Source organism: Gopherus flavomarginatus, chromosome 7, assembly GCF_025201925.1.
Source record: "Gopherus flavomarginatus isolate rGopFla2 chromosome 7, rGopFla2.mat.asm, whole genome shotgun sequence".
Lineage (NCBI taxonomy): Eukaryota > Metazoa > Chordata > Testudines > Testudinidae > Gopherus > Gopherus flavomarginatus.
The window spans coordinates 97,285,248-97,299,257 of NC_066623.1; the positions used below are offsets into that span (position 1 = coordinate 97,285,248).

Consider the following 14,010-nt stretch of genomic DNA (forward strand, 5'->3'; position numbering starts at 1 on the left):
GCGCCGGTGTTCTCTGTCCTTGGCAGACGTAGGGCTGCGGCTTCTCTCCGACTTCTCCAGGGCTGCAGACTGCAGGTGCCAATGTTCTCGGTCCCTGGCAGGCACGGGACCGTGGCTAGGGTGACCAGATGTCCCGATTTTATAGGGACAGTCCCGATATTTGGGGCTTCGTCTTATATAGGCACGGATTACCCCCCACCCGTCCCGATTTTTCCGGCTTGCTGTCTGGTCAACCTAGCCGCGGCTTAAGCTGGAGAGACGCCGCGGCCCCGTGCCTGGGGGGGACAGAGAACTCTGGGTCTGCAGGCTGCGGGCCCTGGTGTTCTGTCCCCAGCAGGCGTGGGGCCTGCCTAGTGCCCAGCAGGGGAGAGAAGCTGGGGCCCACGCCTGCTGGGGACAGAGTACTCTGGGGATGCAGGCTGCGGGCGCCAGTGTTCTCTGTCCTCTCAGCTTCTCTCTGCACTGCCCAGAACTGGCGCCAAACAAACAAATGCTCCAACTCTGCAGAATGGACGGAATGCCACCCTGGAGCATGTGCTGCCCCAAGCATGTGCTTGCTCCACTGGTGCCTGGAGCTGGCCCTGTACGTGAGTAATTTTTGGCGCCCGCCAAACATGAATGTGCTACTGGCTACAGAAAGGTTGGGGACCATCAGATTAGAGTATAGTGGCACTTTACCAACTCACATGCTCTATGAGCCCTGCACTCACAATTGCTTCCCTATGCTTCACTCTATGCTAATGTAGATTTTTCAAAAATAATTCATTTTATATTAGTAATATGAGTTCATTACAGATTCCGTTATTAAATCTTAGCTGAGAGGTAGGACAAAACTAGCAATTTCCAAAGGCACACAAGGGAGTTAGTTGAATTTCAATTTCCACTGACTTTCAAAGGGAGTTGGACACTTAGCTGCCATTGTGCCTTTCAAAATGTCCCCGTAAATAACAAAAACTTATCAAAATAAATGAACCAAATGTGTTTTGGAGATGCACTATGCTTGCTTTTCTATGTGTATTTAATATTTTACATTGGAGACTAGGAATCCCAGATATTAGTGTGAAATAGCAAGATACAGCTTAGCTCATACTACTATTACTTTACACCTACTATTGCACATGTCCATGTTGTTTTACCTGACTCTTTATACTTTTCACATGATAAAAATAAATAGGAAAAATTATTATTTTAAGCAGTAACATATTCAAAGTGACTTTAAAATTGAAATCACGCAAAAGAAATTTGAGAGCATGCAGGAGCCTTCAAACTCAGCAGAGAAACCTAAACCATAAAGTTTGGATCCAAATCAGATATGCCCAAAACAGAGTTCTGGCTGGGCCCAACTATCAAACAAAATGGTCCTTATAAGCTTGCATATACTTTGGTATCTGTGCCATTGTTGAGCGCTGCTATATGTTTACCTTTCCTGTATGCACAGCACCACCACTGAAAATCCAGAACAAATTCTTTTAATGACAACAAAATACACAAAAACCACGTCATTTTCCTAAGTGCTCAAAAGTCAGCAAGAATGTTTATAGGTAGCAGGCATTTTCATGTCCCACTATTGAAAAATAAGGTAGTTTGTGATTTTGCTCACATTATACAAAATGTAACTCTCTAAACAATAGACTAAGGCAAATGCAAAATAGAGTTTTCATTTCTATCTTTATCTCTTTGCTGCAGATGTGTTTGAGTATTAGGATCAATAGCAGGGGTGCTGGAACAATCTTTGTAGTGGGGGTGCTGACTATGGAAACCATGGAAATCATGTACTTGGTGTTTGTTATTACTACTTCAAGCCAAAGGATGCAGCAGCTCCTCTAACACCCCTAGTTCCAGCACCCCTGACCAATAGGGAATCTACTGTGAAGATCAAATGCTTTGCATTTGGAAATTACTCCCTCTGAAATGTCATTTTACTGGAGCATCTGACCGGTTTCATCACTATGGAGGAAATGAGCTGTTTTTCCTTCCTTCTTTGACTCCATGCTAGGCTTGCAGGGCCCCTTATCTTGTTACACAAACACATATTGATAAGCGCAGCAAGTCTAATTAAAAAAATTGTACACATTTTACACCAAGATTGTCCTTCACATGGTTCTAGAGCTGTACAACCTGCAATCCAACATTTTCAAGAGGGGCCACTAATTTTAGGGATGCCAATTTATGGGCATCTAATTTAAGATAACCTGGACCTGATCTTCAGAAGTGCTAAGCCCCACAATGCCAGCTGAAGTTGATGGGAGCCAATAATGCTCAGAACATCTGAAATTCAAGTCAGGAATAATAAAAAGGGGGGGAATCCAAAATCAGCGGTCATTTAAAAAAAAATTTGCTGTAAGCCTTTAGGAAGCTAGTCTTGGAAAGGGTAAAGGCACTGGTCTGGGACTCGGGCAATCAGAGGTCAATTCCCGACTCTGCCTCAAGCTTCCCGTATAATCTTGAGCTAGTCACAATCTCTGAGCCTCAGCTCCCCAGTGATGAAATGGTAATAAAAAAAAACTTTACTACTTCACAACAGGAGTATTGAGAGACTAGATTCATCGACGTATTTTAGCTGCTCAGATGCTATGGTGGTGAACGCTATTATAAAGAATCTAGAGCCCCCCAAATGCATTTTACCAGTCACATGGTTTCCATCATCTTTGGCCGTGAATAGAATCAAGTATCGTCTAGGCCAGCCTCAGTTATATATAAGGACATAGCTCAAAAGTGGACAATCAAGTCCATTACCCAACTTCTAACAGTAGCCAACCCCTCAGGCTTTAGAAGGGCACAAAGCCTTTAAAATTGAAGATTGGTGATTAAAATTAACAACATGTGACATGCCGTACAAAGGACAGCAAATAAAGATATGTTAACAGCCCATTTTGGCTGGAGAAGAGAATACACTACAAGAGAGATACTATCCATTTGAACTACATACTGTGTCAGCTGCATTACCTTCGCTTTGCACAATGCTGTCTTGCCTGAAGGACAAACAATGGATTTTGCTGCATTATGCTTGCTTCTGCCACCATATCTATTCTTTAGGTGCAATGCATACTGATGAGTTTTTGCCGTCTTAATATTTTTGGGTTTAAATCATTAAATCATTAACCTAGGTATATAAATTGTAGCATGTTGGCACAAATACTGAATTTAACCAGCAAGAGATGTACCTTTCCTGAACTGCCAGTCCCAGGTCCATTTTTGACCCACTCTTTGATAAATCTTACTGACTGTTAAAAAGTATTATTTTACATTCACCTATCTGAACTATGATAAAATGTCAAGCTAGCTGCAGAATTAACAGTGTTTGAATTGGGGATGAATTTCTCCACCTGTTCTGGAAGATACCCCCCTGTTCTCTGATGAACCCATACCTGCCAGGACCTACTTGAATCCCTACCTCATGAAGGTTCTTCCAAAGCCTTTGAAATATAACAATAAATGTAATGTTTTGCTGGGGAGAAGATAACACTAGACCAAGGGTGGGCAAACTACAACCCAGGGAACACATCTGGCCCTTCAGACATTTTAATCTGACCCTCGAGCTCTCACCAGGGGGCGGGGGCTGGGGCTTACCCTGCTCCATGCATGCCATGGCGCCGCACAGCTCCTGGAAGCAGCGGCATGTCCCGTTCTGGCTCCTACACATAGGGGCAGCCAGGGGGCTCCACATGCTGTTCCCACCCTAAATGCTGCCCACACAGCTCCCATTGGCTGGGAACCCCAGCAATGGGAGCTGCAGGGGCAGCGCTCGTGGAAAGGGCAGTGCGCAGAGGTGCCTGGCCGCACATCTGCATAGGAGCTGGAAGGGGGACATGCCACTGCTTCCAGGAGCTGCTTGAAGTAAGCATTACCCAGAGCCTGCATCACTGACCCCCTCCTGTGCCCCAACCCACTGCCCTAGCCCTGAACTCCCTCCTGCCTTCTGAACTCCTAAGTCCCAGCCTAGAGTACCATCCTGCACCCCCAACCTCTCATCTCCAGCCTCACTCCCACACACACACACACACACCCCACTCCAGAGCCCCCCCCACACACACACCCTGAACTCCTCATTTCTGGCCCCACCGCAGAGCCCTCACCCACTCCTGTACCACAACCCCTAATTTCATGAGCATTCATGGCCCGCCATACAATTTCCATACTCAGATGTGGCCCTCAAACCAAAAAGTTTGCTCACCCTTGCCCTAGACCCACCAGGAAGATTTTATGCACATAGACTAAAAAAACTGTAAGTGGCAGGAGAAGCACAACAGTCACAAAATGTAAGGCCAAATGTTTTCAGAAGTGCTCATTAATTTTATGTGACCACTCTGCCCAGGATCTCCAGAAGTGCTGGGGATTCGCTGCTTCCAATGAAGTGAAGTTGCAGAGGGGAAACACTTAGAAAATCAGAGCCTCAGTTGCTTATCCTGATAGGGCTTGTGGGTGTCTCAGGATTTAAAAACCTATCTGAGGGTTCTTCATGACCCTGCAGCCATGAGTTACACCCACTACACTATCCTTGCAGCAAAGGCCAATGGGGTGTGTACGTGCATGGGGGCTTGAGAGAAGAGTGGAAATGAGGATCCAAACAGAACTGTCCCATCCCACATCAAAAGAAGCTCACATTCTCTGCTAATGTGTTCCCCTACCATAGTAGGTTGACTATCTGCCAAGCTACTGGTCTAGACAGACGGATCAATACTTTGATTTGGAGAGGAACAGAAACCAACAGTGAAAGGATTCAACTATGCATATAAGACGGGACTCACAAGTTGGCTTTGCCTTTCCTTACAAGCTATGGGAAAATCAGTTTACTTCACTTGGGTAACCCCTAGAAGCAGAATTATTTTATACAGGGAAATTTATGTTATTTCCTCCAGACTGTACATAGCTGGGCCTGATCCAGAATATTCTAACTAGCCATCCCCTCACACCAAATTTCTCACTCAAGGTTAGTGCATCTTGATATCGGTCCCACTCAGAACATCAAAGCCAAAACACCTCCAGAGATGGGGATGCTCTGATTCAAATTGGAGATTAAATAGTTAATCAATCACTAGATTAAATAAACCTGTTTGTTCTGTTGGAGACTAACCTGGATATATTTTGTTGAACACATTTGACCCTAGGGATGCAATGACTAAAAGAGCCATACCACACAAACTCGAAATGTAGGTATGTATCTACCTGCAAATGCAGTATCTTCACTGAATGGAAGTGAAAAGAAATACATCTCTTAACCATCCCTTCCAAAAGAATAGAAGATGGACCAAATTATCCACTGCAGATGATGGTTAGTTATTGATTTGGATAGTGACTGATCAAACCATTTGGGAAACAACATAGACCACATGCTCACAAGCAGTAAAAATATTAATATTGTTTACAAGGCTGTTTTAAACAGCCAGTACATCTACAAAAACCTAACAGTAGTTTAGAGAGGTCACACAGATTCAATGCCACATTAGAAAAGAACAAGGGTTTTGGTTGGAATGCATAACCCTAAAAGTATAGTGTGATTCTCTAATATCTTTGTAGAAGACCTAGGCGTAACATACAACATTCTGTATCAACAGTAAGGTGCCAAAATACAGATATAATAGTTGTGAACAGAACTGTTTTTCAACACTGTTTTTATTATGAATGAGCATGAAACAAATTCCAGATATAGATCCACTTCCAAACATTCCCATAATCAAGGGGTGAAGGATCTTTTGGTTTGTCTGCGGCTATATTCGGCACTCTTATGTTTTGTTAGTGTACAACATTACTATTAAATATGTATTTATGAAATTTTAGAGACGGCTACTGCAGCTCCTATCAGTTGTGCACTAGCAAACTAGAAAAATGCCCTTTATATATCTTACTATGCATAACAACAACAACAACAACAAGTGTTCCTATTAGTAATATTTTCCAGCCTATTCATGAAACCAGAGTATTTGACTAGTTACCATCAGCCAAGCAAAATTGTGAGAAGCATTGCTTGTGCATACACAATTGTTCTGCTGTTGGTCACCATTACTCATTCAGTCCTTACACCTTTCCAGATAACTTTTGCTACTATTGCCTGAACTTGTTGCATCAATTATCACCCCAAACCTACCAGTGGCTTTGCTCAGAAAACTACAGAAGACAAAAAAAAACAAAAACCGCACATAAAGACACTTCCATGTAAGAGCCCTTAGGATTGCTAGTATTGAGGAATTCATGTATGGAACAATAAAGCATCAATATCTAAGAATATAGTGAAAGCATCGTTCTTGGTTCTCCTCTTGGTAACCAAGGGGAGACTTTACTAACTACTGTTAATTACCTGCAGTCCTAATTCTGTATATTCAGCATGACAGTAAGAAAGTCTGGTCCTGCAAGTGCTGCAACACATTGAAGGCAATGGAACAATGGAGTTGTAATACTGGATCCATCCATCTACTCTAGCTATCTTATTTCTGACAGTGGCCAGTGCCAGATGCATCAGGAAGGTGCAAGAAACTCTGTAGTATACAATTATGGAATAACATGTCCAGAGGGGAAGTTTTTCCCCTCACTCCCTGCAGATCAGGGAATAAACCAGCTCCTAAGAATGAAGTTTTCTATCCCTTATAAAAAAAATTATCCAGTCTAATGTAACTGTGGATGTGTTCGTTATCCATATAAATGCCTAATCCTTCTGGAACCCTACTATTAGCCTCAGTAATATTTTGTAGCAGAAAACTCCACAGGTTAATTATGTTTTGTATAAAGATATTTCCTTCTATAAGTTTTTAATTCACTGCCTTTCAATTGTATTGAATGTTCCCTTGTTTTTGTATTATGAGAAAAGGGAGCACACAATTTACCTCTGTTACGCCATCCAATCAGATTATTTGAGTAAGAGTTACAGGATCAGGCCCAGAGTTACTTGACAACTCAGTGTGAAGATCCAAATCTCTATAACAAACCATTATACCAAAGACTATTGAGAAGGTGGAATTTCACATCTGGTTTTTAGTCATTTGAATACAATTCGTGTAGTTGTGTCACATGATGCAATTCTCTTACAGGTGTGTTTTCTCTCAACATTTTCAAACTACAGGAGATTATATGCTCTGAGAAAGAGACTGTCCTTTTCTACATGTTTGCACAGTGCCTTTTAGCCTAGACATTCTATGGCATATATTCAGGATCCACTGTTCTCTGAAGGCAGCTGCCATATTGGGATTTTTTTTTTTGGCTGCTTTTTAAGATGCTCATTATGATTTTTAAGCATACTGTGAAATATACGTGCTTTTCCTCAGGTATTTTTAGATATAGCAAATGTACCCTATTACATGTCAGGCACACACGCAACAGTTTAATAAATATGATTAAAATATATAAATACAACTTTTGCCTGTTTAAAATAAATCCAGCAAGACACCCACTCAAGAGTCAGAAGAGGAGTCTGACACTGTACCAAAAAAGGTCAATAGAATTAGGTTCTATCTTACTGGTAGAGGAAAACATTACAGAGCCCAGGAACATCCATTAAGAAATTAGGCTCCCAGATGTTTAAATCTAGGGGCTATTAGCTAGAGGTGAGCCACATTTGTTCTCTGCCCCTTTCCCACTTTGGATAATGAAAATCGATTAGTAAATTTCACTTTTCTTTCTAGTTAAAGTCTCTTTCAGGTTCTCAGACACTAGCACAGTTATCCAATGTCATGGTGGCAAACACTGCAGAGGACTTAAGAGAACTTAAAAAAGTTGTAGTTTAAAGAAACAGCTTGGTTTTAGGTTTTATAAAACCTACATTTCAGGTCAAGTTTCACCGGACAGTGACACTTTAAGAATGTTCTGGTACCAAGACATGACTCTTTGCAAAATGATGGTCTTCAGAATTAGGATATTGATTGTATTGTTGTTGTAGTCCTTAAATAGAACTCTTGTTTTAAAACTATTAAATTAATCAATCTTGTTAATGATTGTATCCACTAATTCTATTGTCTTGCTTCCTTTCTGGACTCCCTGAAGCATTAAGGTAATTGAAAAACACAGTAAGAAATCTCATAAGGAGTCACAAACATCCAACCGGTAATTTTTAATTCCTTTTTTTTTTCCCTAAATGCAGAAATGTTTCATAAAATGTTTTCTTCTCTCAATAGAGTCAACAAGAGCCCCCTAATATTTACAGTTTCATTTCTCTTTTCTCTGTAAGGCACAAGGTAAGCAACCTGTGTAGGATGCATCTTTTAAATCCATACTAATGCTGTCCATAAAGCTCAATACAGGACTTCGTTTAATTCCACATTTTAGTTTAGGCAGCACTTTGATAAGCTTATCAGAATGGACTGAACTGACAGTCTGTGATGACACAGTGGACTACACTGCCTTGTGCAGGAGGTCAGACTAGATGATCATATTGGTCCCTTCTGACCTATGAGTCTATAAGGGGAATCAAAGAGTTACATTAGTATCATCTCCAGAAACACACTTTAACCATATAATTCACTAGACAAATAGCCAGGGGGAAAAGACAATCATGAGATTTGCTAAACAATACAAGGAAAGTAGTAACACTGAACAACTTCTATTTATTCCTATGAATTCTTCTTGAAATTAAGCCACACTTGTGTGACATACATAAGTTGTAATCAGCAAATTATCTAAATTTACATTTTTTCAATCCTGCAGCAGCCTAAGTGTCTCACTACCAAACACACACACACTCCCCCCTGCAAAAAACACAAACCATAAAACCAATGACCCATAGATGAATTAGAGGTAATGGAAAGGATTTGAGCCTCAGGCCATTAAAGACTGTGTTTTTTAAAATTATACCTGATACTAGTTTATATCTATATTTTAAAGAATCAGACAACAATAACCTTAATTCTTTTAATAGCTAACTACCCCCCAAAAAAAGTTATGGAACAAAATATGTATTATGTGCAAATCAATATGCACTATAGGATCCAATTTCTCTAAATTTCAAAGTAAATATTTAAAAATCAGTCCTCAAGATCTTTATTCAATATGCAGGATAACTACATAACTATTTTCATTGTTGATACGAGTACCAGAGCAGATTGTAATCTTTATAGTTAAACCTATTCTAGATTCAAAATCCTCCCTGTCACCCTTAGAGAGGCCAGTATTTTCACACCATTGCATGTGTATGGTGTGAAAACCAGAAGAATTGAAGTCTCAATACAGCTGACAATATATGTCCTGATCAATTACAGTATCGGGAGGTGGTCTCTTCCTATCTTTATCCAAGTGCTTGTAAAGTGATTAAGAAAAATCTCATTTTAACGACCATGAAGCATCTACTGTTTTATAGTTCCTTTTCCTAGCAGCTTGCTCAATAAAGCATAAAAACAGCTTTATATATGGTTGAATAAAAAACGACAGGTTGAAATATGTTCAAGAAACAACATGAGGCTTTTGCCATATACGCCCAGATTTGCATCCTTACGAAATTCCTATAAGTATCTTATGTCCTGCAGCAGGCCACATTTCCTTTGAGTCTCAAATACATAAATAAAAAATAATTTTAAAAACATTTTAAAAAGCCTGCATCTTCAATCCAGAGACACTTCATGGCAGACACCCCCTTTGGTTCAAATGCATTTGGTCCCCCTTAAACAATTCAGCTGCATACCCTTAAAACTAGATTGTGGGCAAACAAAATCCTATCCCGATAAATTTTAAAGAAAACCTACAGAATCTGGCCTGGGCAACATTTTCAATGACCAGCCTTGTGCCAATATCAAATTCAGAAAATGAATTTCCATGTAAGTGATCAATTAACACTTAATCAAATGAGCTTAATGCAATATACCCCATATTCACATTTATTTTGTGATCAGGACATTTCTATACTACTATGAACCATTGTGAATTTTATCTATTTTATCACCCTGAGAGGATCAGGTTAAACAGAAATGTGCACATCTTGAACACCACACACAGTACTGAGGATCTGACTGCAATAATCTAAACATGCTGTATATTATATCATCATCATTTGCAACATGCCAGTTTTGAAAAAGCTTCCAGATGGTTTTTAGGAGAAATATACAATTCCGTCACACACACACAGAGCACATTTTCCTGCCCCCTCCATTAATGCATTTAAAACTCTAGGAATACTGCAAGACATACTCAGAAAATAACCTACCTTCCATCATGGTGGCAGAATTGCATTCCTCAATTTCCAAGAAGCCTGAAAAAATACAGGAAAATTCTATTCCAGTTACCAGATGCTTAATGTAAGTCCTTAAAATAAATGCTTTAGATCCCTGATTTGTACATCAGCCAGAGCAAAATGAAAAAGAATGCTAAGGCAAAAAGCAGGCCATGGATGCTGCTGTATCCATATCACCTACAGTATCACAGAAGGATGCTGAAAGAGAAAGGGAGAGAAAGAGAGCAGGCTTGGCTCACACGCCTGCCAGCATCTCAGCCAATCCCTCCTGCTCTGTACCTCGTCACATGGTAGCTTGCTTGCATCTCCTGACACAATACCCCTCGAGAACACAAGAACCCATTTCCCATTTTTCCTCCCCACTTTCACCAAATGCATAACCCCTTTTCGTACCTTGTGACGCACTTCCCCTCTTTATAATCCTATTGCAGCAGCTGGGCGAACAAGATTAATTATCAGCCACTGTCAGATTAAGAGAGGGTTCTGCCGTGAAATGTGCACATAAGCAAGACTGAAAAAAAAAAATCAAGTCTGAATAAATAATCAGATTTTACTAGCATTGTATGTCTCCCTCCATTCAGTGCAATTACATTCTAATATCAGTGCATTCAGAATGTCAGTTTCTGTATCTCTCTGAAACAGAGGCTGTAGCTTTGCATCACATTAGCGTCTGCTGATCTCTCCTCTCTCTCTCAGCCATTCAAGAGAAAAATCAATTGGACTGACGTCACATCATAAACAATTATCCCCAAAAGGATGATGCAGAAGAAATTTCATCCAGACCGCCTTCAAGACAGCCTTGGAATTAATTTCGCATGAAGAGCATCAGAGCCAAAAGGCAGGGAATTGCCATTAAAAAGAGGAAACAAAGGACACACACAAGGGAGTGGGGCTCTCAGATCAGGCTGGAAATGCATGAGAATTTCAGGGGTGAGGTCGGGGGAGGGAAAAAACAAAGCTACGGATAGCAGATTGCAGCCATTCAGCATGCACAACCCCTAAAAACAGAGGCACAACCTGTATTAGCTTCAGCAGTTATCAGTCATCTCTTAATTATAGTATTGTGTGTGAAATGCTCAAACAAGCTTTTTTTTTCCCTGCCAAGCATGTTGAAATCATCTTTCTACAGGATTCCACTTGAGTCTGATACTGTAAACTGAGAAAGCGTTCTCTCTTAGAGAAGCAAACTGCTACCACTCATGAATTTATCTGCCATTTATAGCTACCTCTGGATTTTCTATGGGACCCATTACTCCAGTATCTGAGTCAATCCTTATCTCAGGTTTTCTCTGGTCATGGTGTGCGTTTTTTTAATGTCTCCGTAGTAGTTTTCTGCTATGCAATTTTAAACCAAGTCAGATGGGTCAGGAGAGACTAACTTTTTTTTTTAAAAAAAAAAAGGCACACACAAAGAGATGATTGAGAGATTTAACACTTTTAGAGCAGTTATCGGACATTACTGGAATATACAGGTTATATTCTTGATGCACCTAATGAGGGGTATCTGACACAGAAAAGGAATTTTTGCTAATAAGAAAATGCTTCCAATTCCCCCAAATATGCCATTTCCACAACTGCAGGAAAAGGGAGAAATCTCTCATGTCTTCATTTGGAGTATTACTACTTGCCATTTCCTTCCACGGATAGGCAAAATTTTGCCCCAGTGCTGCACAATTAATCTGCTCTGGTGCAGAGGTCAGCCCACATGCAGCATGTTACAGAATCAAGGTCTTTGGGACAGAACTTGGGCCTTCATCTCAGTCAGTTTATTTAGTTAAGTGTCTTAGGTTAAGAGAGGATAGTGACTGTAAATGTCAAGAGTTGTTTAAATAAGGGGTGGATTGGGAGAGGGAGTCTCAGCATGCCTGACTAACTCCAAGATACCCCTAGGCCATGCCATCTGCCTGATACAGTGCAGCCCCGGTGGGTGCAAGTGTTCTGTGCTGCTCTTTTAGAATTTCACCAATGAGGTGGGGCATTTGTATTTAATGAACACAAGGTTTATTATAAAAAGAGAGAAAAAAATACATGAAACACAATCAGGAAGAAGAAAAAAAGTTTATAACAGTAAAGATCTTCCGGTTCTTACATGCATATCTGAATGGCCTGCTTTGGGACCTCTCTCCGCTTGCCTCAGCTTGTGAAAATTTCCTTGACTTTTACAGTCAGAAAAGGTGCCCTCCCAACCCCTAGACAGAAACCTAATGAGGCGGCTCCCAAAACTTTTCCATAGCATGGACCACACTTTAGTAGGGAGAACATTCCCCTTCCATTAAACAAATGACAACCCTACAGCAACTACCACACAACTCAAGTAATATTAGGAAAGCATGTAAAATGTATTTAACTGTTTATGAATGTCGCGTAGCAGTTGGAAATAAGGAGTTAGCACCTGCAGATTACCAGCAAGTGATCCACTGAGCAATGTGGAAACACTGACCAATAGGAAAGAGGAGCTGCACAGTTATTTGTATACCCCACAAGCTTACAATCTACCTAGTCAAGACACACGGCTGGGTGACAAGAAAGGAAGTATTATCCCTATTTTATTGATAGGAAACTGAGAAACAGAAAGATTAAGTGACTGCCCAATGTCATTTAATTTCCCCATTTCTGAGCATATAGGTGCTGGGCATGTTACTGCACCCTCTGGCTTGAAGTGCTTTCCGTTACACAAGGTTTACAGTCTGGATCAATTGTGGTCAATTTCCTGTATGCCCAAAGTCATACAGAAAATTTGTGGCAAAGAAAGTATTGAACCCAGATCCTCTGGGACCCAGCCCAATGTCCCAACCGGAAGGCCATCCTGTCACTCACCAAAACACCTACAAAATTTAAATTAAATCAATTCTTTTTTAAAACTAAAATCAAAATTCATGTTATCTGTAAAAACCCAGAAATCTTTAATCTCTCACCTCTTGGCCTAAAGAATCGATTGGTCAACAAACTCAACCTGGAATAAACCTAATACCTCCATTTTCTAATACTTTCTCCAGGAATCCTACTACATTTAAAGAATATTACAAAGAGTAAATACAAAATATGCAGAGTGTGGAGAGAATAAACTTGGCAATAAAAGACAATAGAGAAAAAGGAGGAGGATACAGGGAACTACAGGCCAGTCAGCCTGACCTCAGTCCCTGGAAAAATCATGGACTAGGTCCTCAAGGAATCAATTCTGAAGCACTTAGAGGAGAGAAAATTGATCATGAACAGTCAGCATGGATTCACCAAGGGCAAGTCATGCCTGACTAACCTAATTGCCTTCTATGATGAAATAACTGGCTCTGTGGGTGAGGGAAAAGCAGTGGACATGTTATTCCTTGACTTTAGCATTCTTGCCAGCAAGTAAAAGAAGTATGGGCTGGATGAATGGACTATAAGGTGGATAGAAAGCTGGCTAGATCATTGGGCTCAGTGGGTGGTGATCAATGGCTCCATGTCTAGTTGGCAGCCGGTATCAAGCAGAGTGCCCTAAGTGTCGGATGGAGGAGACATGGATTGCACCCTAAGCAAGTTTGCAGAAGATACTAAACTGGGAGGCGTGGTAGATGCTGGAGGGTAGGGATAGGATACAGAGGGACCTAGACAAATTAGAGGATTGGACCAAAAGAAATCTAATGAGGTTCAACAAGGACAAGTGCAGAGTCCTGCACTTCAGAAGAAAGAATCCCATGCACTGCTACAGACTAGGGACCGAATGGCTAGGCAGCAGTTCTACAGAAAAGGACCTAGGGGTTACAGTGGATGAGAAGCTGGATATGAGTCAACAGTGTGTCCTTGTTGGCAAGAAGGCTAACAGTATTTTGGGCTGTATAAATAGGAGTATTGCCACAGATCAAGGGAAGTGATTATTCCCCTCT

The 14,010-nt window shown here is 40.8% G+C and overlaps 1 protein-coding gene across 1 annotated transcript in view; it reads right to left on the reverse strand.

Annotated features, from left to right (window-relative positions):
- Window positions 1–10,419, reverse strand: part of SGIP1 (SH3GL interacting endocytic adaptor 1) — a 138,042-nt gene extending 127,623 nt beyond the window's left edge. Inside the window, exon 1 of the mRNA XM_050962939.1 lies at window positions 10,121–10,419. Within this exon, the coding sequence (XP_050818896.1) occupies window positions 10,121–10,130 (10 nt within the window). The 5' untranslated portion in view covers window positions 10,131–10,419. The remainder of the gene's footprint in view (window positions 1–10,120) is intronic.
- Window positions 10,420–14,010: the final 3,591 nt, after the last annotated feature.